Here is a 27,084-nt window from a genome sequence, read left to right as displayed (position 1 = left end):
CAGGCTCCTGAAAGACATGGTGCCACGGGTCAGGCAGACGAGGAACTACGAGCGCTTCGAATGAAAGAGCCCGAGGCTAATCAGATTAGCAGTTTTAGACACACACACACCCACCCACACACACCTGGGTGCCTCCTGCCCTCTCCTCTTTCATACACTCGTCCGCATACTGCTTGTACATTCACTATTACGGCATACATCATGCTCTGTTACATGCATATATGTGAATATACACTTTTGCTGTACATACTGTACATAGTACACTCCAACATTCAATTACTCAAGTCTGAGAGACCTTGAGAGATAATGACATTATTGAAGATCTTCTCAGCTCAGAGTTTTTTTTTCCCTTGTTCTCTTAAATAGCTCCTAAATGCATCAAGTTAAAAATGACACCCTGGATGAGGAAAAGGCGAGATCATAAACTCCAAAGCTCAAGAAGTGCTTTGGGTTTGTTCAGGAAGGCAGAGATAGATGCCAATGCAGATTTTTATGTTGATAGTATCTTTAAATAAGGTCTTCTGGAAAAAAGTAGGTTTATCCATGTAATTTACTAAAGAAGACATTCAATGGGCATTTTAGAATGAAACCTTTCCTTCATTGTCAGACTCTTGCTCTAAGCTGCCCATTAATTTACAAACTTTATCATTTCAAGTGACTATTAAGCAGAAGTGTGTTAAACAGAGGAATTCTTCTGAGTTTAACCTCTTAAATTATCTCTGAGACTTGAAAACAGGAGGAGAGAAGGTTAATGCTATATCTTCCTGAAACATTAACAACTTTCAGTTAGGTGACTGAGTTAAGATGAAAGGACTCATTAAGCACAAACATTTGCCATATAATGGCGATGGAGATAAAGTTCAGTGCACAAATGTGGAACTGTTTGATTTTTTTGTTGTTTTCTTTCTGTAATAAGGTCAAGCACAAATTAATGAATCAGCTATGATAATATACACTTGTTGACAGCTGCTGACAGCTGATCATTGAGCCAACTTGGGCCACACAAAGCCTTGAAATTTTTTTTCTTATATTGTCATGTTGAAAATAAATGTACTTTAAAGAGATTTTAAGTTAAACAAAAACAAAACATAGTGTGCAATTGTGAAGTGTTCAGAGAATATCAGTTTTTTTTATTTATCAATGTAAATGTGAAAAGTGTCATGCATTTGTTATCAGCCCCCTGAGTCAATGCATTATAGAAGCACCTTTTGGCTGCATTTAAATCAGACTAGTACCTGTATTGTGTCTTTGACTTTACAGAAGTCCCTCATACTGAGTATGCATGTGGCGACAGTTCAGAGGAAAAACTCCCCTCTAGCAGGAAGAAACCTCCAACATAGCCTGGCTCAGTACAAGCTGCAATTTGCCACGACCGACTCAGATTTTGAGAAGACAGAGCAGATTCACAAAAAAGAAACAAAAGAACTGATGTAGTACTTTCTATGTTAATAAAAAATAAGTTAATAGCAGCAGAGGAACATGTTTCCCCCCTCCAGGAAGCTACCACAGCCAAACAGAACGCCAGACCAGATGTAGCTTCTATGTAGGAAAAGAAAACTGAGAAAACATTAAGTTCGCAGTTGAAATGACAGCAAATATTGCAAATTGAAGCGAAGTAGGAGAAGAAAGTAACAGAGTGACGAAAAGTGCTAAGCCTATAGCAGCATAACTGCAGAGATAGCTGAAAATAACCCAACTCCTTAAAATGAAGCTTTAGAGAAACAAAAATAAAACAAAAATATAAAAACAGAACTAATAAACTGTAAAGTAAGGGGAAACTTACAGCATAAGAAAATACTGTGCACTTATTAAAAACAGCGTAGTCTAATCAAAAGTAGTGTGCAACTGAGTAGGATAATATAAAAAAATTACATTACCAAAAATGTGCATAAGAAAATCAACAGAGTACTTACAAGAAGTAAAAAGTAGAGGGCACCAAATATAAATGCAGTAAAAAAAAATAATATTTTGATGGAAAAGTTTATATATGATGCAGCTTACATGTTTGTCTTTTAATGCATTTTCAATAAAAATACATTGAAATCTTTAGTTAAAACATGACAAAATGTGGGAAGAAAATTCAGGAGTACTTTGCGACCACTATTTAAAATCAAAATATATTTTCTTAATTTATCTTAACTGCTAAAATTAAGAACTGCATTGGACTCTATTTAATTGCAGTGTGGTGTTCATGTATTATTATTTTATTTTTTCTGCTGCAAAAATCCATTCAATCATTTTTCTACTTGAAATTGTGAAAGAGAGGGTGCAGTCTCACCTGGCAATAATGAGGTTTAAATAAGTGTTGACTTTCATACCATTCTCGCTCTTCATACACGTTACGGTGTTAGAAGGATGCACTGAACCCGGGGAGAGTGTTTTTTATTATGACTTGAAATCCAGTTATTTTAGTCAGTTGCCTATTTTTTACTCACTGTAACAGCAAAGAAGAAACTTTAGTGCAATGACAAAGATCAAGCAGCTTGTAGAAAACCAATTTAGTGAGTCAGTGTTCTCTGTAAGTCTGATTTTATGTTCATCAACCATTTCTTCATCATCTCCTCCAGAAATAATTATAATGTTTATCATTACATGCAATGAACAGAATGTAACAGCAAAGCACATGCTCTGTAAATATGTTTATTACACTGTTCGGAAGTATAAAACATATCGTATAAAAGTACAAACTGGTTATAGTTGCATATTGTTAAACATGTTTCCTCTGTAGTGTGAATATACTGTAAATGTCTTACATTTTACTGTAGATTATTGGTGAAATGAAACGACAAGTCTTACTGTAAGTTGCTGCTGTGGGTGAACATACCTGGAAGGTATGATCTAGGCATGCTCTGGCTGCTCGGTCCAATCCTCAACTCTTGTGCAGCTGCTTAAAAAAATATTCTTTACTCACCTAAATCTGAGTCAAAACACTGTTTGACCTCAGGCATCGAGTATTCATCATGTCTGAGCAACAACCACACTTTATTCGCACATGAATCCATTTCTATTGAAACATAAATAAATATTTAGGTGTGTTTATATGCTCAAATTCATGAAGAGCTTGCTTAGTGTAAAAACATATTTCAAGGTCTCAGTTCTTCATTGTATAATGAATAAATAACGATTGACTGCCCTCTTATGGTTGGTAGAAGAATTACAATGGTCTTATTCAAAACTCAAAATCCCAAGGTAAAACTCTATATTTTTATCCGCAGCTGGACAGAGTTATAAAAGCATTGTGGAGTTATGAACAGGCCTGAATCCAGCTCTGAGTTGATGTGTTTAGCAAAGTGTAACATTTCTGTTATCTTTAGTTCCACTGTGTGAAGAACATGAATAAGCTGCAAACTGAAGGTGTGAATCAGTTCACATCAGTTCAACTCACCAACAGCACACTGATTTGTAATGTCCTCCACTCCCCTCTTAACTGCACAGAAGACAATCTCTACAGTGACTCTCCTGTAAGTCAAGCACAGTTTTTAGATGCCGAAGTAACCCCATACTGCACAGAAAAACATTCACTGTAAACCAGTTTGCTTCCCTTTACACCGGATTAAGACTGCGACATGATTTCTAGACCCTCCAATGCTAATCGCAAATCAGTGTATCAAAAATCTCAGCAGTACTATTCACATAACACAGTACTACTCCCACATTTGTCTTTATAAAGAGGTTTTATACACCTCTACCAAGCTTTGCTTTGAAGGAGAAAGCACCATAAAGAGCATGAAAACATAAATGTGTGGGGTTTTTGTACAGTGTTGGGCACCACACAGCTTGCCATTTTGGGCAATAATTATAAATTAATGCAGTGCTTTAAGGAGTTGTGCTGCCTTTGTTGTAAAATTAACGCTGCCAGCCAGGCATGAGTCTTGTGCATGCTGAAACAATGTGAAATCTCTTGCTAAATGGCATCGGGGAGATGCATTAACCTCGATGTTCCGACCTCTCCAAGACCATGCAAAGACCACTTTTTAATGTCACTGTGTGGTTTTACTCCAGTGTAAAGGGGGGTGAATAACGATGCTTATATTCCAACTCTTTTGTGCATTTCACAAGTTATTGTTGTGAAAACAAAAAGAACATTTTAAAATTTTTTAATGTGGGCACCAAAATCCCTTCTACCTCTCTTTATTGCACCTTGTGTTATTTTCATTCCACTTCATGTTGGAACATTCATGCTTTTCAGTTTCCATGTTAAAGTTAAACAGCTCATCATTTGATACATGTTGTAGTAACTTAATCCCTCTTATTTTTTTATGAACATTTGAAACAACATCAGACTCTCTTTAGTCACTTACAAACATATCTGAATCATCAACATGTGTCAGTTTATGTGAAATAACTTGTCTCTGTTTCAAGTGGGCATGCTGTCAATGCAGAAATGGACCATTCATTCCACCAAATTATACAATGTTTTTGAAAGCAATACAAACCAGCTCTCTGTTGCCATAGGCTTTGCATGGGCTTTTAAAAACCCAACAGTGTCGGTGGCTACAAACGCTTTACATCCACACACACACACACACACACGCCCGCACTCAGATGTATAAATGAATTTACAAAGAAACTATGTAACGAATCGTTTGTTTGTACAATGACGGCGTTGATGGTATTACAGATGATGTGAACATAATTTATGTAAAAGAACATTAAGGAAATATGTATGTCAATGAAGAGAGTTTTATTGATTGAGTAAATAAAGTTTTTTTCTGGTTGATCATCAAAGTGCTGAGAGGTACTGACTTTTTGCCTGAAGAATGAATAACAAACACCAATTAGGTAGAAGTTGGGATCATATATAACAATGGGGGATTTGTTGACAATGAGAAAAAGCATCTAATCCCTTTTAGGAACACCGTCATCCCTATTAGCTCCAAATCACATCTGTTTCACTAAATGCGCTAATAAGATGTCATTTTACTCTATGGGACACTTGCTGTCATAATCAGTTGCTGTGTCTAAAATATAATAAAAACTAAAGAGGATTAAAAAATGCATGCCTGTTAAAGGAATATCAAATTATTGGAATTATTTAAGGTGTGCTGCTATGATCAAAAGTTATAATGGGCATGGTTTCTGTGTATTATGTTTATTAAACCAAAGCCAGGAGATCTTTGAAATATAAACTTGGTCTTTTTGGATATAAAAGGGAAAATAAAATTACTCAAAACCTTTGCACTCTATGTTTGAATATGAATAAATCCTTAAATTGGGTTACATAAGACACAAATTCTGTTTAATAACTTGCAAATTTCTCGATTTTTAGTATCTTTACTGATATAAAAACCTTGTTTCACTAAATAAAACTTGTGATAAAAATAAATTAAAACAACAATAAAAGAAGCTCAACAAGCCGGTGATATAATTCAGTAAACTTACTTTTTTATAATCACATTTTGTGGCACAAGTATGAAGGGAGCATGGGCTACAGACACAAATATGACCACTTGCATTTCACATCGTTTCATGATGTGAAAGAGGCTGATAAAGACTCCTGCAATATTTACTCTGTCAGTCAGCTTTCTCACCATCTAAGGTAATATTTCACACTTTTGCATCATCATTTCAAGTCAGAAGTCACTCTGCTCTGTCCTGACAAAATTAACTAAGTGAGCCATGGGAATGTTAAAGAGGAACTTCCATCAATATTATCTTAGCAGCAGAAACTGTAACCTAAATTGGTTTAATTGGAATAGATCTTCAAAAAGTTGGCAAATTAACTTGATTTAAAAGGTTTAATACTTGAAGAGCAGAATTACGTACAATGTGTTCATTTTTTGTAAACTCAAACATCCAGACATGTATTTGTAGAACAAAAAGCTAAATCCTCAGCATTGCAGGAATTTTAGACACAGTCAGTTATTGTTAATTGGAATTTGAAGATGATTTTAAGCAAAAGTGAAAGAGGCAAAGTCAGTTTGAAATGTGTAAATTAAATGTGTTGCAATCTGAAAAAGCATACAACCATTAGCAGATGTTCTGGCAAATTTAAGAGCTAGAAATTTCATTTATAAATGAAGATGGACTTCTTCCCAAATGATCCATTAAAGACAGAGTGGAGTTGCACATAATATATGATAACATGACAGGTTTGGTTCAAGTCATTTTCACTTCCCACCATCGGGAATATCATAAATTCCTAAAGGAATCAGGTTGTCAACTCTTGATCTTAGAGCTTCAAATTACAAAAGGTAAATAAATTAAACTTGGAGACTCCAGCAGGAAACACTGAGCTGATATTGGATGTTGGGATGACATTCAGTGGCATTTTGTTCATTGTTCAGCAGTTATAAACATGCCTTACATAAGGCTACTTGGTCCTTGATGTAGTCTCTGCAGGGACAGATGCGATTTAGTGACTGCTCGGATCTGACACAGCTGTAGAGCAGAGAATCCGACTGGAACAGGCAATGTTCCTCGGTGCTGTCGTAGGCTGGGAACACAAGGTGGCCGTCTGAAAACTCAGACGTTTGACAAGCTATATTGTGGCTGCAAGCAAAGACAAAAGGTACATTAAATAATGAGCGGCTCTCATTGTAACACACATTTGGTTTCAAAAACAAGTAAATTTGCCTATGAAATTGTAATGGACTTTGCTTGCACCAGTATTCAGGGTTGCAGAGTGACTGACACATTTATCCAAAATGAAATATGTAATTGATTCAGATTAGTAGCTATGACTTTGCATATTCAGATTGTTATGATTTATTCTTAAATTGTTCTCACAATCTCATCATTTGCATATCTGATAAAAATTATAGCTAAGTTGGTGGTCATTAGTGAGCATTTTTATAAACTTTAGTTTTAGAAGGCAAAACAAAGGCTTATTTAAATAGCTCCATTTAAATACCTTAAATTGCTTTACAGAACATGAGAAAGTTCAGTAAAAGGCAGAACACATTAAATTTAGACATTACATACAAGCAATAACATATAACGCAAGAAGAAATAAATATAGAACTAGTAAAAGGAATATAAAATAACCTTTGGCTTTTGTTGAAAACTGCTATAAACATTATTGCTCAGTCCTGATTTTAATGCATATTTCTGGGTTTAAGGACAATTTGTTTTGTAGTTGCTTTTAATGGGAATAGTCTGTGGAAATTCTCTTGAAAAATGAATCTGACTGCAGCCTACAGCTAACTAGGCTGCAAACTTGGAGAATAAAGCCGTTTTAAAACACCTTTGAAAGAACTATGTCAGTGTCTTTAATTTACAGCTAAAACTTCAATTTGGTATATAGTTTCTAATACTTTTAAAGAATTCTTTATTTTGTTTTATGCTGATGTTCATCTCACTAGAAATGTCATATGTTTAACGTACCATGAAATTGTACTCACCTGGCGAGATTGTTGGCATTGTTGAGGTATGGAAAGAATGCTGGCTCACAGATAAGCCCCGCCCTCCAACAAGCCTGTTTACACGAAGTTCCTGCCTCCGCTTTCACTACCTGGAGAGAACTCAGAGGAGGCCAGATCATTGCAGGTGAGCATAAATCCTGCAAAGAAACAGATTAGAGAAAAGGAAATAAGATTAAGTAGGCCTTCTCTCACCTGAAGAAAATGTCTAGGTTTAGAGGACTAATGTCTCTGAAGGTTCTAGAGAAACTCATCCATCTGTTTATCTTTATTTGCATTGATTACTGAATTATGACTGTGTTCACAGGTCTGCCTAAAAAAATAAATCAATATGACAGCTGCTGCTGGCATTCTTACTGAAACTGGGAAGATAAAGCACATCACGCCAGTTTTAAAGTCCCCTAACTGGTTCCCTGTAGCTCAGAGAACAGACTTTAAAATACTAGATAGATATATCTATATAGATATATAATCTAGATAGATAGATCTATATATCTTAATGTATCTATCTATCTATCTATCTATTTATATACAGTACAGACCAAAAGTTTGGACACACTTTCTTATTGAATTCAATGAGAAAGTGTGTCCAAACGTTTGGTCTGTACTGTATATATATATAAAGACATATATATATATAAAGATATATATAAAGATATATAGATAGATATCATATAAAACTCTATTGTCAAACCTGTTTTTCAATCAGGACATTAACCCTCTGGAGCATTCCTTCACATGTAAACTCATAGGGAAGGTAGGGTTTTATCTGGAAGACACATGTAAATAGAAAATACTTTTAGTAAATTTTTCAGTGAATCTCCCAGTTGTAAGATTTGAATTAAACTTACAGTGCGATTGAGTATAGCAGTGATAGTTCTCTCCACATCTGTTTGGTTATCCATATCTACCATCCACACATAGGGCTCCCCTATTTCTTCAGCATATGGGTGTTGGGATGTGACCTTCACAATTCAACAAACAGGAAATGAACAAGAACAATATTCATTGTACTGTATTAAATACAAAGTCTTCTGCAAACCAGTGAAAGATTTTCTCAGTTTATCTCATCAGACTTCATTTAATATTTGTTAATTAGGTGTGTTTTTAAAAGGTAAATCTTTAAATAACAGAATAAAGAAATGAAAGAGACCCTTGACCTCTCTGATAGTGGGTTTTCCTTTGAAGAACTCGGTGTTCAGGCTGCTGTGTGGAGGTTTTAACCTGGGGTTCAGGAAAGCACAACCATTGGCCAAGGCTTCCAGAGGGGCGGGGCCTTCATATGGGAATGACAACCCAACAAAAACCTACACAAGATTACAAAAACGAACCAGATATCAAAGATTTATGGGTTATGAAAACACAATGTACTACTAAAGGATATCCACATGGTGTCAGCAAACAACAGTACAATAAATGCTGACATGAGGAGTGTGTAAAACGTTGCCTTGATGTAATTCTTCAAACCAAAAACCTACAATCTTTTCAGATTACAAATAGTTACTTAAACTTGTGTTTTGGTGCTACTTATTATGGTTATTCAGAAAAACATGGTGAAAAGGTTGCCAGTTTTTGATGCCAACGCCACACAAGACAGACAAAGCTCAAATATTGTTTTTTTTATTTGTTTTTCTTTTACACAAATTTTATGATCCCTATTTAGCTTCTTAGTTACCCTGATTGCAAAGATCCTTCCTGCTGTCAGAATCATCATCCATTTCAAGACTCTTTGGATGATGTGAGATATTACACCTAATTTTCCCTTAAGTACTTTTGATTTGAACTGAATTTATTTTCCAATTGCTAAAATTTTCCATATCAATACACATTTTTTCTGCCATTTTCATAAATTGAATTCACTTCCACATAGCTGTTTATTCTACCAGCTGATGCAAAGACAGCAAAGCATTTCTGTCACAGCTCAACTATGTTGGATGGCATTGTTGGGTTTGATGCTTCTCTCCTTTCATTATGATGAGAACATGAATTACAATTCTGCTTTTCCAATCAGTCCTTTTTTGTATCATGCAGCTACATCGATATGGATCAAAAGTTCTTTGTCTTCCAGCCAGGTGAGCTCGGCAAATGCCAATCAAACATTTATTGTGGATGTCTCAGAAAATGAATCCTCCTTTCATGGCTTCTATGGAAACCAAACGATCCAAATTGTTCTTTAAAAATTTCAGAGCAACAATGAGCCTCATCAGAATAACAAAGCTATTTGCTAAAACTTCGACAATTTGTCTGAAAAATACAAACTGAAGATAACTTTGCAAAAAGCACTGGTCAGAAAACAGTAGAAAATATTTAGTTAAACTAGCATAAAAAAAACTAAATCAAAGGCATCTTGATTGGCTCTGAGTTTGCTTGATAAGAACTACATGAGAGCAGTAAAACTCAGCAGACTTAAATATGAGCAGGAGGCATCCAATCCCAATGGAAAGATGCACATAACCTGTAGTCATCATGATTACCAACAGAAACTTACTTTGCTTTGTCTCAACAAGGTCTGCACATCAGTTCCTTTGATAATACCATGATTTATTACGTAGTTTGGAATCAGAGTATTGTTGTCGACTGTCCCATGGATATCCAAGTACTTGTGGATGACGTCCAGATAAGACTTTTTACCCTAACAACAAGGAAATGATCAGTAGCTTTCCCGGAAGATTTCAAAACAGCAAAAGCACAAAAGTGATTCGCCAAAATAAAAGCTTTTAAACCTTTCCACCATCATTATTGAGTCAGATTCTGGGAATACCTTCCAAAATGTGGCACTCTTCCCATAAATGAGCGCCTGGTTTTTTCTCTGGGTGGACTTCAGCTTCTCATTCTCCTCCAGACTCAGCTGATGTTGTACCACGAAGCCGAGGAACGTGTTGTCTGGTGTATGAGCTGCTCGAACAATGCAAGAAAACACACATCTTTATAAGAATATACTAGAAATATGTATACCAGGAGGATAAAAACCAAATGATCTGAATAGACTTTAAGGAAAGCAAGAAGACACATACGAAACATGGTGTAGAACTGCATGGGGGCCAGACTGAGTCCACCAAACGGACTTTTGAGGTTGTATTTCTTTGCCCAGTCTGCATGATTGAAGTCTGGTTCAGTGCCAAAAGAGTCCAGCACACGGATTATACACCTGCCAGACACACAAACAGAGAAGTGGTCATAAAAAGCAAATCCCATTTTATTGTATCCAGATAGGAAAGCATTTAAATAGAAAAACTTAATTCAAGCAGTTAATAAAAAAGAAAGAGAAAAGCTTTTAACACCAAACTGCTAAGTGTTTGCCTTACATTTATCTCCACTTATGTGAACAAAATGACAACATTTAGTACAACTTCTACCTTCCCTATTTCGGACATTGTATTACTCTATAAAATAAAAAAAGTCTGTTCTCAAATTACCTATATAAAATGGATATTTTAACTATTTTTTCCTCATGTAGTTATATATATAGAATTTATGTAATTACTTTATGCAATTAAATAAAGCTTTTATGGACATTTTCTATATGTTTTATATAATACTAATGACCAATTACTCTTTACGTTTTTATATATAAAGAAAAGTAACATTTCTCTTTTCATTGAAAATAAAGAAACAGGATTGTATTTCTCAGTAATCACAAATAGCTCTATTTCCAGTAATCAAAACATCGCATAGGAAAAAGGTTTTATTATCAATCCAGTTTAACAAACTGCAGAGCAGAGCAGTTGAATCAGGAAATAGTCTGTCAAGTTTGTTTGAACAGAATTTATACAAGGACTGGAGAAATTATTAGCATACATTTAGATTTCTAAGCAGATTAAACTGATATGTTAAGTTAGTTTTCAAAAGTTGAAATATTAAATCTTTTATTATAATGAATACAAGGACATTTTATTATGTTGAATATACTCAATCAAAGGTGCAAACCTATACATGAGCAAAACTCTTAATAGGGTCAATGTACCAGAACATATATGTGGCAGGTTTTACTTTCTTTGAGAAATATTTTTCTATTCATTCATTGACGCAGATAAAGGATGAGTGGAACTTTAAAGTTGTCCTCCACCCACTAGTCCTATTTTCATGAAAGGGTAGCCATATGCACACACTGGAAAAGGAACATCTGTTTCGCTTGTAAAATGGTAGAACGCAGGAAGGACATTTACATTGTGTATTGTAAAGGAAGAATTATTATTATTAACTTTGAACAAAACGTTTGGCTCGTCTCTTCCTTAAAACCTGGGTCCTCTCGGCGAGCCGCGCTGCAGCTAGAAGTGAAACCATAACAAAGCGCGTTGACGTCACAGATCACAGAGTTTAATTCATACAAACAACGCATGAATCAGTTAACAAAGCTGCAGAGGTACAAAGATATGCATTTTTCTCATAAAAATAAAGACAGACAAGGTGTCAGGTCTAAATACCTATTAGAGACAATTTTACACAAACACAGGAAAGACAAGAGAGTTAGATTCTTTGTTTCTCGCGAGGAGAACGGACAGAGATGTGCTTTCAGTTACAAATCTCCTACCGCTCTAAAAAACACATCTCCCGCTCCTCTGTTTTATTGATTTTAGGAAACCTGCCACACGGGGCGCTGCAACTCTAGGGGGTGGGGTCAAAGCATTTTAGTTGCAGTGCCACAAGACAATCACTAAACTAAACACATGGTATCTACAATCTAAATCCTTCTTGCTCCAGGCATGGCGTCGAATGGGACACGTTGTATAGCTTCAAAGCAACGGCTTTGTATCACAAAGAACAAAGCAGAGTTTCCTCCAGGGTTGTAAAACTCAGCTTGGAACAACTAACACCTCCATCTCTCAGGGAGTCCTGCTATGAATATCTGTCACCTCCCTCTTCCAAGGAGGGATTAGGAAGAAATCAGAATTAATGAACACACAGAAACATTATCTAAATGTAACTACAAGGCTACATAATACAACAAATATTTGATAATACTAATAATACAATTTACCCAACACAAGGGGATCAACAGAACGAACACAAAGACAGACAAAAATGACAAAGGCGCGCCCTTGGAGAAAGTTTGCTGGAAAAAATGGAAACTCTCTGTATATTTTAGCGCTACACGAAAATTTATACTCAAGAGGCGTTTCTGTTGTTCAACCAATCAGAGACCTGTTTCGGCCTCCAGAGAAACTTGGAACTCCCCTCATTCACGGCAAAGTGTCTGGTTTTTGTCTAAGTAAAAGGGCGGACGGCTTCATCGTTGGGCCGTGCCAAGTACGGGCAATCTCGGCGGAGGGGTCCCTGTGTTGAGATTTCACAGATAACTCTGACGTCTCTTCCCCCATACTTCAGCGCTGTTTCCATGGGAATGCTAATTTTATGGCTTTTGTGTGATCTTACGCAGACCAAGAGAGGTGCCTGCTTGTCTCAGTTGGCCCCTTCGGCCCCCTCCCGATTGTTCCCACAAAACTTGTTTTTCAAATAAGAGTGCTTAATATACCTTTACACATGTTGTAATATTAACTGTATTTAGCACTAAAATAATCATTTTTTCTTAACAGTATGTTTGATGTGCAGGCTAAACTTTTCCATTTGTAATATTACTGCTACATTTTCTGTTGTCTCAGATTCTCTTCACTCTTGCCTTTTCTCTGTAACTGGCATTTTCTTCTTTTAAATTGTTCTTTTGTCTCAGTACGTTTTTGTTACCAGATGTCTCATCATCTTTGGCATCTGCTTTCATGTCTGACATTTTTATCTCACTCAGACTGCTGTCGTTATTTTCCTCTCAAGGTAAAAAATGTATATATTCTGTCAGTCTAAGAATTTCGCCATCTAACACATCCAACAACCATTTCAGATGAAACTTTCCCACATAAAAACAATATCTTTATATTCTAGCATATTCATTCAGTGACTCAGATTTGATTCACCATTTCTCTTCACCTCATCTGAACAAATCTTTTTTTAACTTTACATAAATCTAATGAATGCCTTGGTCAAAAATCACACTTATTTGACCAATAAGTCAAATAAGGTTCAAAATAATCCAAACTTGAACAGTTTGTTTTTGCTCCAACTTGTTGATTGTGTAATGACAGTTACTTAGATTACTGATAGCATAATTTGAGGTTTGCTCAATTTGATAGATATAAGCAACTTTTTTCCACAAGAGACAAGCTCCATAGCTCTAATAAATTTTGGATAAATTACAAATATTGTTGCATATTGGCCTGAGAGACTCAGCTGTGACTTTCCCATCAAATATACCAAGTCTGAAATATGTAGCATAATGCAATGCCACTTTACATCTGAACCCACGCCCTCAACAGCACCAGGTCTCTGGTCCGCATCTGGACCAAATGTCAATCTACACCAAGGCCATGGTGTGTAAAAAAAAATCAGTCTGAATCATGAAGTATGACACATTTAAAGTGGAATACAACTTGATAATTTGTTCATAGCATAAGTGTAACTTTACACTGATATTATTACTGAAAGAGCAGCAAAGCAAATGTTTTTGCTGTAATCACTCACTCATTTGAAGCTCAGCTCCATCTCAGACCTTCACTCTGTTCAATTATAATAATTGTACTTGTAAAGCAAAGAACTTTGTTATGAACAGCTTTGTTGGTAAGTTTTGTAAGAACAGCAAAGAGAACATGTTTTCATCTGAATTATCAAACCAGAGAATTTCATTACAGAGAAGAAACAAACAATGCTGACATTTTGTTTCTGTAAGCCAGTCCCTCCGCAGAACCAGACGTACTTTGACTTTTTCAGGTAATCAGAAATACCTTATAAATTTAGAAATAAATTGTAAAGCTAGGTTTGTGACCAGTTGTTCAGACATCATAGGTACATGGTAAAACCAGATTAACCTCAGATTAGAGCAATGAACACTCCAGAATCAGAAAAAAAACAAGTTAGAACACATTTATAAAACTTTTGTGGGTCATGTTTCACTAAAAGTGTGAAACGTACGTTTACTTATGAGGGGTTTGTATTCTACAAAAAGGCCTGTTCCAAAGCTGACGTCTTTAGAAGCATTAAAAAACATTTAATTCCAAAATAAATCTGGTTTATTTTTCTATTGAACTGTTAAGAGTAGATTGCATTAACAAAGCTTTTCTAAACTGACTACTCAAAGCAGTTTACTCAAGAGCCACAATCAATTGTATTTATAAACATCAGCCTGGTGACAACTTTTAATTAATTGCCTTGCCTTTTGACATTTGACAGGAGGAAGTTGAAATCAAGCTTGTAACCTTTTGACTAAAGGTCAGCTCTACCCATATAAGTAGATAGCTTCTATCTACTTATATTGCATCATAGAGCAAGATTGTGCTTGCTCTATGATGCATAGAATTATGAAAATGGAAATTAGGATGAAATTGAATTACACTGAATGTGATCAAAATATCCCACAAATCTTATAGGGTCCACGGTTTAGGTGTCTCACTGAACGCTGACAAGGCAATTTTCTAATATAATTTATTTCCTGGTATCTGTAAGCCTTACCTCAGCTGTTTTGATGTTAATGTGTCTTGGTGCACTTTAAGTTCAGTTACTGTGTTTTGTTCAGTTTTGTGTGTAAAGTGGAGCACTTTTATGTGGCGAGGCATGAAAAGTAATAAAGTTTGTCAAGTTCAGGTATAGCTTTCCTCTGAAACTGGTGTTTATTGGATTTTATTGTAACAGATTATAACAGTTTAGAGTCATAACAGAATGTATGTAGTTCTAAAGTGCCATTTGTTTTTGCCTGCAAGTTGTACGTGAATTTAATAAACAGGATTTGCTCATTTATAGTTGTTCAGTTTTGAATTTGAGTTATCGAGAAATTTGATCTTTGAAAAATAAAGTTTGAGAACCGTTCCTCTACAACATCTCAGTAAATATAAACTCAGTTTATGTCTCAGAGAAGCTATGTTATGCTATGATTTAGTAGTCATACTTTTAAGAGTTATGCTATTAATACATTGGCATCAATTACTTATTCGGTCAGTTAATTAGTGACATTAATCATTACTAATCTTTTACTTCCAACTTGTGTTAACACACTTGTTTTGGTCCAGATCGCAGTTAATTGTAAAAGCTCCTGCATTTAAAAAGATGGTCACAGTTGCCAAGTAATTAATCAAGTATGTCTGTTTGTTCGGGCTGGGCTTCACTGGGGTTGCTAGGTAATGGGCTGGGCCTCCCTGGGGTTGCTAGGTAATGGGCTGGGCCTCCCTGGGGTTGCTAGGTAATGGGCTGGGCCTCCCTGGGGTTGCTAGGTAATGGGCTGGGCCTCACTGCGGTTGCTAGGTAATGGGCTGGGCCTCACTGGGGTTGCTAGGTGAGAGGCAGTTCCTGCTGATTTGTGACAGTACATTAAAAGGTTTCTGAAATGGCTCATTTTCTAGACTCCAAAAAACTTTAACTTCCTGCCAAAAACTAACTGGGTGTTTTTTTAGACGCTCTGGTTGTTTTTAGAAACAGTTGAGACACAAATGGAAGTACAAAAATGAGCAAAAATGTGAATTTTGCATAATACGCCCCTTTAAATCCAATGGAAGAAGCAAGAAAGTGCTTAGTTTTTCTAAGAAAATGTTTGTACATGTAATGATTTGTAAAAATATTTCAATGCCTATTAAGTTACTCACTTGTATTTGATCCATGACGTCTTAAGTACTTTCTGGATTTGTCTAAGACCAATTATATCTGTGTAAATCAAATTTGGTTCCACTAGTGAAAGTCGAGAGGGACATCCGCCAGTCTGAATCCCAAAAAACCTAAAGAGAAACAGAGACACAAAGAAGCAAGAGGGAAAATATGATAATTATAGCATCAGACTTTGGCATCACTGAAAAGGACACAATTTGCATTTGATGTCATGCAACACAACTGGGTTTTAACTGCCACATTTATCTGCTTCTGTTTCTTCCCTGTGAAAGTAGCACAAAAGGCCTCCAGATGAATACTCACTTGTTGAGGCTTGGAAGGGAGGCCGACAGGTGAAGATGGTGACCCAAAACATGAAGTGAGGAAATAAGGTCACTCCACTGAACCAGCTCCCCGAGGGGGCCGCCGCTGAAAGCATTCTCAGCTATTTTGAGACCCGCTTCTTTCGTAAGCACACCAGGATGCACAAGTATCTAAGGGAATTGGGGGAGGAAACAGATTCATGGATAAGAGACGACTTTGAATGCTTTCTTAACTGTCAATATCTCCCTAGCGTCTGTTTCGGCTTCTCATTCAGAATAAGAAAGCTTCCTAGACATGTAAGGACAAAGCATTGACTCATTTCAGACAGTCACAACATCCATCCTTCCACTTTAATTCTACTGTGTGAGATTTGCTGGAAGAAACTCTGAAGTCTGCAAATACATGAGCTTATTTCCCATCTTTGGCATTAGTGGAATAAAAAGCTTTTCTAAACGAAGGATGAAAGCATGTTTAGAAAACAACCTCAAAATGTTAAATTAACAATAAAACAATTTTAACTACACAAACGCAGAACTCACAACGGCACAAACAGTATAAACACTAAATTGAGTGAAAAGGAAATGTAATTTCATTATGAAAGACAGCTGCTAACAAATGGATGAAAGGTGAAGTCTCTAGATAGGTGTTATTTCATTACAGAAAAACCCTGTAATGAAATATTACAATGCCGGTTTAGGAAGACAACAATGTACTACCAACCTCAGAGGAAACGATATGGAAGCTGATTATACGCAACCGAGAAATGTATTAAAACACAAGATTAAAGCAAAACTATTTAATATAACAGGAAAAAACATTGGCTTTTTATCAAATTTGAGAAGAAACTTAATCTTGTCAATGATAAAACAAATACCATCTGAAGTCTATAGGAAGAAACTCAACCGAAGCTCAGAGCTTATAGTTAAGACTGAACATATTTAAAAAATATTCAACATTTTTCATTTTGCTACTGTTAGAAAAAAAGATGTAAGCCACTTATTGAGACATTACATTATAATTTAATTTGATTCTGTTTGTATTTACGGTTAAAATGCTGGACATTTAAACATGCTTGTTTAAATAATATTTAACCATGTTTGCTTTATTGAAAACTATGTTCAATAATTTGATTATCATTACTTCATCTAACTGATGCACTACAGTTAAAAGCGAAATAGCAAAGACTAAAAGTCTGTGACATTTACAATTAAAAGAGCCACTTTTGAAATGCCAGATGGTTAAAACTTGGACATAACTGGGTCTTCCAACAATAAATTGATCCAACAATTATACATGGATAAATACAGTTGACATTAAGGTGAGAAAAAATGTTAGAGAACATTTTCTATGTTTTTTTTTTACAGATATTTAACAATTTAACATTTGTGAACTACCGATAACTTTTTACCTGTTTGGCTTTCCGGTCTTCCAGGTTGTATTTGGCCGAGAGAGAAAGTCCCGCCTCCAACCAAATCTCCTCCATACTTTTAATTCTCTGTTGGATCCACTTAAATTCAGTCTTGTTGTCCAAAAACTGGTGCAGCCCCTCAAAATGTCCTCGTATCACTGCATCCTCTAAAACCGGCTGAGGAGAATCAAGAGAGCAGTTAAATCAGTCCCTCACTAAGTCACTTTCATTCTTTCTCCAACATTCTTTGTTTCAAATGCTTAATACCACCACTGAGAAAATAATTTCCCTTTCAACTCTTTATTTCTACTCAAGATTTGTGACTTTTTGGCAACTTCTTAGACCATACAGATTATTTTTCTCAGTAAAAATCTTTGACTTTTACCTGTTTTGTTTCTTCGATGACTGAAACTCGGCCTGGAAGAACAGGACACCAGGACTCTGTCTTAATATATATGACATAAAAAAAAAAAACACAGTATTACTTTTAACAGCTCCTGCCTAAAGAGATAAATGTATTTGATGCAAACAAGCTTTTTTTCCCCATATCAGGACTTGCAGGGACATAAATTCAATGATGATAAAACCTAATCTTGTCAAAACTAACTTGTGTTTATGCATGTTTAAAAGCATGTAGGTACCTCGCTGAGATAGATGAGGAAGGAGCACAGTGACCCATTCACACCATAACTGCTGTAGCAAGGATCCGTCATCCACATGTCCTTCATCCACTGTCCCCACAAAAATCCACAGAGTACAACAACAAAAACATCACCTCGTGGTTAGTGAGCCGTAGACTCTAAAGTACTAAAACATTGAGAAAATTTCCTTCAGTTTTGATGTAAACTGAAATTATTGGACATTGAGTACAAAAAGAAGTATCTATAAAGTTACAGAATAGTTCTTAATGTAAATACCTTTAAATAAAGTTAAAGTGCTCATCTATGTGGTAGTTTGATGTCAAAGTTTAATGTGTAAGTAAACAAAAAAGAATTGATAAATAAATAGGACTAACCATATTCTCACACTTTTTGCTTCATGGTTCACAATCATTATGTAAAACATATAATTGCAGGACTTCATTACCTTGATTTTCCCCGTACACTCTGGAAATCCATCCAATGGTGGCAGGGGGCAATTTGTATCTTCTGGGATGTCATCCTCTAAGGAAGGCAATCAGCAGTGTTTTCATTAATAAATATTTCCTGAACTTTACATGTACTCTATTAGAAATTGGTGGTGAAAATAAAATATGTTTACCCATTTATTTATTCATAAATTATTTTGCCTATGGTAATTAAATAAATTAGAATATTATCAGCAGTTGTACCTCATGCTGTCTGTTTATTTGTATGTGAATGAGCATCATCTGCATTGCAGTGCTTTACTGAACTCATTATTTTGCCGGTTTACTTTGTAAATCCCAGCCTGATGCTCAAATAAAAATATTGTTAATCGAATTTTCTGCACGCTTGTATAAATCTGAAAAATATTGCTTTACTAACCCTGAAAGCCAGTTTCCATTATACATTTTTCTTACTTAAACTTTCATTTATTAGCCATCATGTCTAAACTTTGCACCAGCTTAGAAATCTTTGCTTGCAAGATCTTTTTACAATTTATCTGTTTCCTGTTTAGCTGTGTTGAATCAAATCTTAAAAATGTTTAGCTTTGAGTTAAAGCTTACCATATTCCACTGTCTCCTTTTTCTCTTCCTTCTTCAGCTGCAGCATTAGAAGCTCCTCCAAGCGAGTCACGTCTTGGCGCAGTTGGGCTTTATCAGCACGCAGCTCCTTTATCATATCATCCTTCATCTGACCTTTCACTTTCTCTGCCTCCATTTTCTCCTGAAGAGCTTTTATGTCCTCCTTGTAGCCTTTAAAACATGGCGATGGTGAGACTGGAGGAGAGAGGGACATCTTTCTGCTTTAAAAGTGTTGAAAAGGGGTTGACATTTCTAAATGGCTCTTCATGCAAAAGTCCCACAGTGTTAAGGTAGGAAATGCTTCCTTGGCTATGTGAAGAGGGATCATTTTAATGATCCAGTTAAAACTGAACCAAGAGACTTTGCATTTAGAGAATTAAAACATTCTGTCAACTTGAGTAGCATATTTAAATTATTTTAAAGGGACAGTATTGAGTATTTTCCATCCATTTTATAGCTCAATCAAATACCTTCAGTTGTTATAAAAATGCCATATATATATCAAATATGACTTATAGCAATCATCGTATTATTTGGTTTGAGAAATGCTTTGCTATTTGGACCCATTTTAGTCTTGAAAATAAATTCTTAATTCAGTAGCTGAACAAAGAAGAAAATCCTTCTGAAACTGACCAGGCATTGAAAATGGCTCAATTGGAAATGGACACAACAATCTAAAGCTCAAAGACATTAGCGGCAGGACGTGGGTCTGTTCAGTACAATATCTTATGATCTGATTTATTCAGGAGAACTTTTCCACTGCCAGTGGGACTCTCACTGGGCAGGCAACTAAAGCCTTCAGAAAAATCCAATTATTTTTCAAGCAAAACATTTTCAGAAAGTTTTTCTGTTTAGACTTAAAACATGAAGGAATGAGTGAGGACAACCATTTTGAACACTTCTAAGAGAATAATTTCTTCCCGCTGATGATTTACTCTCCTTAAAACAGGGGGTCAACTGAAGCCCGATTAATTGAGGGAAATATTTTTAGAAATTAGTTACAGAACATTGAAATGCACTGGATGAGTATTCTGCCAACAGCAAACCAACATCAAATGGATTTGACTTGTTTATGCAAGAGATCAGACGAAATCCATCACCATTAACACAAAAAGACAGATGGCGAAGCAATAATTGATGTCCACTGGCTGCTTGTTGCATCCAGAGTTTGTGAGTCAGAATATTTATCTCAAATTTTAGACAACAGTTGCATAGTATAGATGGCACCTTATGTTTCACATAAAACATATTTTTTTCTAACCATTATTATCCGTTTTGACGACGTTCAGCAGATCATCCACAAACTGTACAAAAATCTTCATCACATCTAGAATTGAAAAGATTAAAAAGACAGAAAAAAGATTATAAGAACAAAGCAAAGTAAAAAAAAAAAAAACTTTCCATTTTATAAGTGTCACATAAAAACAAAATGATGTTCAACTGCAAAGTTTAGATCAAGTAAATAAATGACCTAAAAGATCTTAAGAATGAAAACAACTGTTCTCAGAAACTAACCAGAATAATATTAGGTTACACAGGCAGGATTACAGTTTGATAAATAAATAAATATCAGGTTTTTTCACAAGCGTTCCTTCTCGTCATTCTGTTGCTTCCAAGGGCCAGTCTGTAGGTGAATGGGACACTCTTAATGCAAATTGATCCACTTCACAATAAGCACTCAAATATTCTTAATCAGTCTCCATTCATATGGCCTCCTCTGCAGAACTGGGATAACTTCAAAGTAATGCAAGTAAGTGCTGAGAGCCTGGAAACTGCTGAGGGTTCATGTGTTTTCCTCCTGCTCTCTGCTCAGCAGTTGCCAAGAGAGAAAGTCTTTTATTTGTTTCAATTATTTTCTTCCACGAGGAAGAGAATCTGGTGTTGACACCACTGGTTAACACACTTACTTCTGCTTCTTTTTTTGCAGCCTGACCCTTCTCATTATCTCTCTGCTCTTTTCTCACCTTGGGCCTTGCTCGTTTCCAGCCACACTTTCCTGTTCTCCCTCAGTCTGTTGTCAGCAGTCACACCCATGCTCCTCTGGTCAACTTTAGTCTGAGAGACACACAAAAATTGAAATTTAGCTACTAGTCATTTAAAGTAAAAAACACCAAGTTTTAAATCTGCACTGAAATATTTACATATATGTTCTTTGAAATTCATTTGCTTATTTTCTGCTTACAGATAACGATTGCACAACATTGTACATAAGAATATTATATCAGACCAATAAAAACATTTAATACAGAAATATCGACTTAATGAAAAGTTTGTTTAATTCTTGTTTAAAGTAACCTGATGGATTGTTCAATTTTTTTGCTTGAGAAAAAGAAAATTAATTAAAAAAACATCAAAAACTATTTTTATTCTTCCAATGTTCATTTTTGTATTTTGTTGAAAATAGACTTTCCAAACATAATAAAAGGTTTGTGGTTCTTAGGTGACAAATTATGCAGAACTCAAAGGTGTTGGAATATTTTTTCAAAGTATTACGTTTACAGAGGATTTCAGTCAAAGAAAAGCTATGATTCTTCTAACCCATTCCCAGATGACACATTACTAACCTGACATTCAGCTTTTTGACAATGAATTATTAAACTAAACCTGGGGTTTTAATTGCTTCAGTTTAGTCCAGTTTTTCTCCTGGGTCTGGTTTAATATACTGCGTAAACATCAGTGGTGTTCTCAGAGTCCCTCACAGACTTTAAAATCACAAACTTTGACAGTTACAACGCCTCTTAAATAAATTTAGCTCTGAAGTCTGATGGATTTTAAGCCCCCAAAAGACAAAGTAAGGAGAAAATAGGAAAATATACATACCAGAATGAAATAAGGCAAGCTCAGACACCACAGCAAACAAATGGCCAGCAGCACACATATTGGCCTGTTCAGGATTTGTTTCAGCTTTCTCATGATTAACAGGATCTGCAGGTTAAATTGAATGTACGTTATTTAAAAATACAGCAGAATAAATGTCATGTTCTTTAGAAATATAATTGTTCTATTCAGCAGTGGGTGTTAAGACATAAACATGAGTAAAATCAGAAAAATCAGAAAACCATAGAGATTTTATATCAAATTATGTGCTTTTTAAAATCCTGACCTTGTAAATGAGATTTATCTGTATAAATAAGGGGAAAATTAAAAATTTAAAAAAGTTAATTTCCTTTTGTGAGAAACATTCTGACAAAATATTTCACAGTGTGAATGTATATTTTGAAATGAAAAAAATAATATAATCTACCTTTAATGTTCTGTAAATAAATGCTGATATATGAATTAATAAATCATGAGGTGGTTAAAAGTTTTGTCATTTTTGATCCAATTTATTCATCAAATGACCAAGATTGGATTTGTGAACAAGCTTAAATTGTTTTCCTTATTCCTGCTAGTAACAGAAGCAGGACTTATCTTTTTGAGTTTTGGTCCAACAAAACAGTATTAGATTTACCACAATATGAGAAGTACATTGAAAATTAATCAAACAGTCTCTTAGTTCAGATTTTAAAGTAATGATAAAGTGATTTTATATCTATGCGACTAACAGCTACAACGTCCTGAAATTATTAAAAATGTAAATACGATATTGAAATGAAATGAAACAAAACTTTATTTTGAACATAATAATAGTATAAAATTATGCACAACAACAAGGAATGCAAAAGACATATTTCTGTACTATAGTAATCCTAACATGCTCGATATTGATTTATAAATAATAATGCACTTCAAAAAAGAAAGTAAACTAAATGCCTAGGTCAAGGCAGATGATTTCTTGGTGCTGTTTTTGATGGTTTAAGTCAGAATATGTCAATCCTGGTCCTCAGAGCTTTGCCTCCTGATGTTTCAGGTTTTTTCTTTGCAGTGTGACTGATGGCATACTGAGAGATAATGTAGTAATTTAAATCAGCTGTGTGTCAGTTACAGGACATTTCTTTCAGCTGCTAAAAAGGCAAGATATTGAAAGCTTAATAAAATATTCATGGTATTATCTATACATTTTAAACTCTCATAAATTAATGGACTCAAATTTCAAAGCTTCCCCTTGAAAATAGTGTATATAAGATAGTTTAATCTCCTTAAATTACTTTGACAAAATACTTTCTTTAAATGTTGCTAACATACCTTTTGTAAGGAAAAATGCAAATGTTTCTCCTGTATTGCGTGCCTATTTTTTATTTAATTGTTTTTCTAAATGGGAGCATGGTTTGAGAAAATGAGGCCAAAGCACAAGTCCAACCACCGGAGAGCTGCAGCCCAATCAGAAGCCACATTAAGATCAGTGTTAATCAGGTCCTCCACAGCTGTGTGCTGTCAGGCTGATGAGCTAATGTTTGGTTGTTGGTTGGGGGAGATAATGAAGTAACACAGCTTGATTAAAATGTTATTGAAGTTAGTGACTTAATCAAGCTCAGTATATGATAGCTTCTTCTTATTCTCAGCAAAACTACATTTGTTTAATAGTTAAATTCCTGATTAAGAGACTGATCCTGTAAATGGTCAAACCAAAACAGCTGTCTGGATAATCAAACATAAAGAACACTACTTCATATCTGTTACATCCATCTTCCCAATGGTTTAATATGAGCATTTTAATCCAATGAAGGTGTGATTCTCTGCTGGACATACCTTCACAATGAGAAAAAACTTAAAATAGTTACCTTCAGAAGTTTTACTGGTCCTTCAAACTCAACAGAAATGAAGCTTTGTGTCCGTCTTAAAGTTTCTTCATGATCCAGGTTCCTTTAAATCACAGAGCAGTGCTCAGGCAGGATTCACAGGTGAAAAGCTTCATTGCCAGTGGCAGACCAAACTTGACAATGCTTCAGCTTCCTCACAGAACCAGTTTATGTTCACAAAACCAGTTTGTCTTCTTAGTGGAAATCTGGTCTAAAAATAAACCTGCTTCTTCAAACTTTAGTAACTGATTTTTTTTTTTAATTTGTTTTCAGGTTCAGTTTTACTTATTCACACTTTCTTTACCTTTATAAGTGTAATGGGTTGAGAAAATACACCCCATATTTTTGATTTTCTTTTTCTTATTTTTTCTTATATTTATATGGATAAATATGTTGTTTCCCCACAAAACCAGTCTATCTTCACAAAACCAGTTTGACTTCATAGTGGAAGTCTGGTCTAAAAATAAACCTGCTTCTTCAGACTTTAGTGACAAATTTGTTAAAATTTGTTTTCACGTTCACTTTTACTTTTTCACACACCTCTATAGGTGTAGTGGGTTGATAAATAGTTAAAAAAATTAATACACCCTTATTTTTGAATTAGTCTTAACTTCTGTCTTATTACATTTTTTTCCCTTATATACACTGCCTGGCCAACAAAAAAAAAGTCGCCACCACTCTAATATTTTGTTGGACCGCCTTTAGCTTTGATTACAGCCCGCATTCGCTGTGGCATTGTTTCAATAAGCTTCTGCAGTGTCACAAGATTTATTTCCATCCAGTGTTGCATTAATCTTTCACCAAGATCTTATATAGATGATGGGAGAGTCTGACCACTACGCAAAGCCTTCTCCAGCACATCCCAAAGATTCTCAATGGGGTTAAGGTCTGGACTCTGTGGTGGCCAATCCATGTGTGAAAAAGATGTCTCATGCTCCCTGAACCACTTTTTCACAATGTGAGCCCGATGAATCCTGGCATTGTCATCTTGGAATATGCCCGTTCCATTTGGGAAGACAAAATCCATTGATGGAATAACCTGGTCATTCAGGTTATTATTTATTAATAATATTATTAATTATATTATACTGTTTAGTATAATATAGTAGTCAGCTGACCTCATTCTTTGAGCACACAATGTTGCTGAACCTAGACCTGACCAACTGCAGCAACCCCAGATCATAGCACTGCCCCCACAGGCTTGTACAGTAGGCACTAGGCATGATGGGTGCATCACTTCACCTGCCTCTCTTCTTACCCTGATGCGCCCATCACTCTGGAACAGGGTAAATCTGGACTCATCAGACCACATGACCCTCTTCCATTCCTCCAGAGTCCAATCTTTATGCTCCCTAGCAAACTGAAGCCTTTTTTTCTGGTTAGCCTTACTGATTAGAGGTTTTCTTATGGCTACACAGCTGTTCAATCCCAACCCCTTGAGTTCCCTTCGCATTGTGTGTGTGGAAATGCTTTTGCGTTCACAATTAAACATACTCCTGAGTTCTGCTGTTGTTTTTCTTCGATTTGATTTGACCAAACGTTTAAGTAATCGCCGATCACGATCATTCAGGATTTTTTTCCGACCACATTTCTTCCTGGAAGACGATGGTTCCCCACCATCCTTCCAGTTTTTAATGATGCGTTGGACAGTTCTTAACCCAATTCTAGTAGTTTCTGCAATCTCCTTAGATGTTTTCTCTACTTGATGCATGCCACTGATTTGACCCTTCTTAAACAGACTAACGTCTTTTCCACGACCACAGGATGTGCCTTTTGCCATGGTTGTTTACGAAATGAGGAGTTACTCATTGCATCAGCTGGGGTTAAATAACTTGTTGCCAGCTGAAAGATAATCGCCTATGCAGTATTTATCCAATAGGAGGCTTGTACCTATTTGCTTAGTTAAATCCAGGTGGCGACTTTTTTTTTGGCCAGGCAGTGTATATGGATACATATGTTTGTGTACATAGAACTTCTTACCAGTAGGGGCACTGTCGTACCACTGTGGGTCTAATAGGGCGCATGCCCTGGCCCTGGGCATGCGCTGCTCAGAATAAAGGAGTTCTTGCCAGAGTAACATTATAACAACTCGTTTCCTCTATGATCCACAGATATTGGTTAAACTGGGTTCTTTTGCCTGTGTGTCACTTGATACTGGCTCAGATTCCTCTAGATCTGGTGCCGGTAACATAGGCCTATGCTATAAAGAAACTGTCAAAAATCCTTTGACCTTTCGAAATGCATTAATTGAATTACAGAGGATGTGCTACATATATTATGTAGCTGTTCAGTTTTTCCAGTGATTTACTGTTTGAAACATGAATTTATTAGTTTTCAATATATAACTTTTTCAGGGTTGGGCTTCTAAAGATCACCAAGTTGACATGATGCCTCACTAAAGAAATTAAGTCAAGCAAACATTGATTTCATTTTAACTGTGGGTGGAAAAAGGAATACTTAAAGAAAGCATAAGATCAGTAAAACCATGCAAATTTTGGACTGGATAACTGCCCTTACAAAAAAATCCCATGAAATTCACATGTGATCACATGTGGGAAAATGTGGTTCCCATTTTCCACATGTGCTAAAGTATTTTGTTCATGTGATCCATGGTTTATTCAACATGGGATCACATGTGATCACATATTTCTCACATGTGCCTTAGTTTATGTGCCTCTGGCATAGCTTAAATAAATGTTAAGTTATGCCAGAGGCATAAATGTCAACTTTAAGACAAAGTGACACTTATATTTATGTGTTAATAGATTTATTTGATAATAATGTAAAGTATATAGTTAACTAAAAAAAATGCTGAGTTTGTTTCATCTGAATGTTTACATTTCTTTTTACTTAATTATTACATTAAAGCTCCTCCAAGATCTTCCTAGGCTATCTTCAAACTGCTTCAATTCTTCATAAACAAATGCCTTTTTTCAAGACTTTGTCTCACAAATGTCACTTTTGTAACCACACTGAGGCTTTTATTGTATT

The 27,084-nt window shown here is 35.5% G+C and overlaps 2 protein-coding genes across 3 annotated transcripts in view; one reads left to right on the top strand and one right to left on the bottom strand.

Annotated features, from left to right (window-relative positions):
* LOC114148136 (transmembrane protein 163-like) overlaps window positions 1-4,369 on the top strand; it is a 55,125-nt gene extending 50,756 nt beyond the window's left edge. The window contains exon 8 of the mRNA XM_028023143.1: window positions 4-4,369. Within this exon, the coding sequence (XP_027878944.1) occupies window positions 4-64 (61 nt within the window). The 3' untranslated portion in view covers window positions 65-4,369. The remainder of the gene's footprint in view (window positions 1-3) is intronic.
* On the bottom strand, window positions 4,195-24,234 carry LOC114148135 (alpha-1,6-mannosylglycoprotein 6-beta-N-acetylglucosaminyltransferase A-like). 2 transcript variants are annotated; one of them, XM_028023141.1, is made up of 19 exons: window positions 24,076-24,234; window positions 22,235-22,339; window positions 21,379-21,469; window positions 20,676-20,741; window positions 19,397-19,609; window positions 18,796-18,872; window positions 18,351-18,440; window positions 18,095-18,154; window positions 17,710-17,886; window positions 16,302-16,471; window positions 15,980-16,108; window positions 10,376-10,509; window positions 10,123-10,256; window positions 9,850-9,993; window positions 8,522-8,668; window positions 8,213-8,326; window positions 8,056-8,130; window positions 7,344-7,501; window positions 4,195-6,492 (listed from the first exon to the last, which is right to left on the bottom strand). In XM_028023141.1, the coding sequence occupies exons 2-19, from the start codon at window positions 22,325-22,327 to the stop codon at window positions 6,291-6,293; spliced, it is 2,274 nt and encodes a 757-aa protein (XP_027878942.1). In that variant the 5' UTR covers window positions 22,328-22,339; window positions 24,076-24,234; the 3' UTR covers window positions 4,195-6,290. The 2 variants fall into 2 exon arrangements, with proteins under 2 accessions (XP_027878942.1, XP_027878943.1); XM_028023142.1 differs by having other exon boundaries at window positions 19,397-19,585.
* Window positions 24,235-27,084: the final 2,850 nt, after the last annotated feature.

The sequence above is a fragment of the Xiphophorus couchianus genome, chromosome 7, assembly GCF_001444195.1.
Source record: "Xiphophorus couchianus chromosome 7, X_couchianus-1.0, whole genome shotgun sequence".
Classification (NCBI taxonomy): Eukaryota; Metazoa; Chordata; class Actinopteri; order Cyprinodontiformes; family Poeciliidae; genus Xiphophorus; species Xiphophorus couchianus.
The sequence above is the reverse complement of the archived record's forward strand: the minus strand, read 5'-3'. Positions and strand labels throughout refer to the sequence as shown.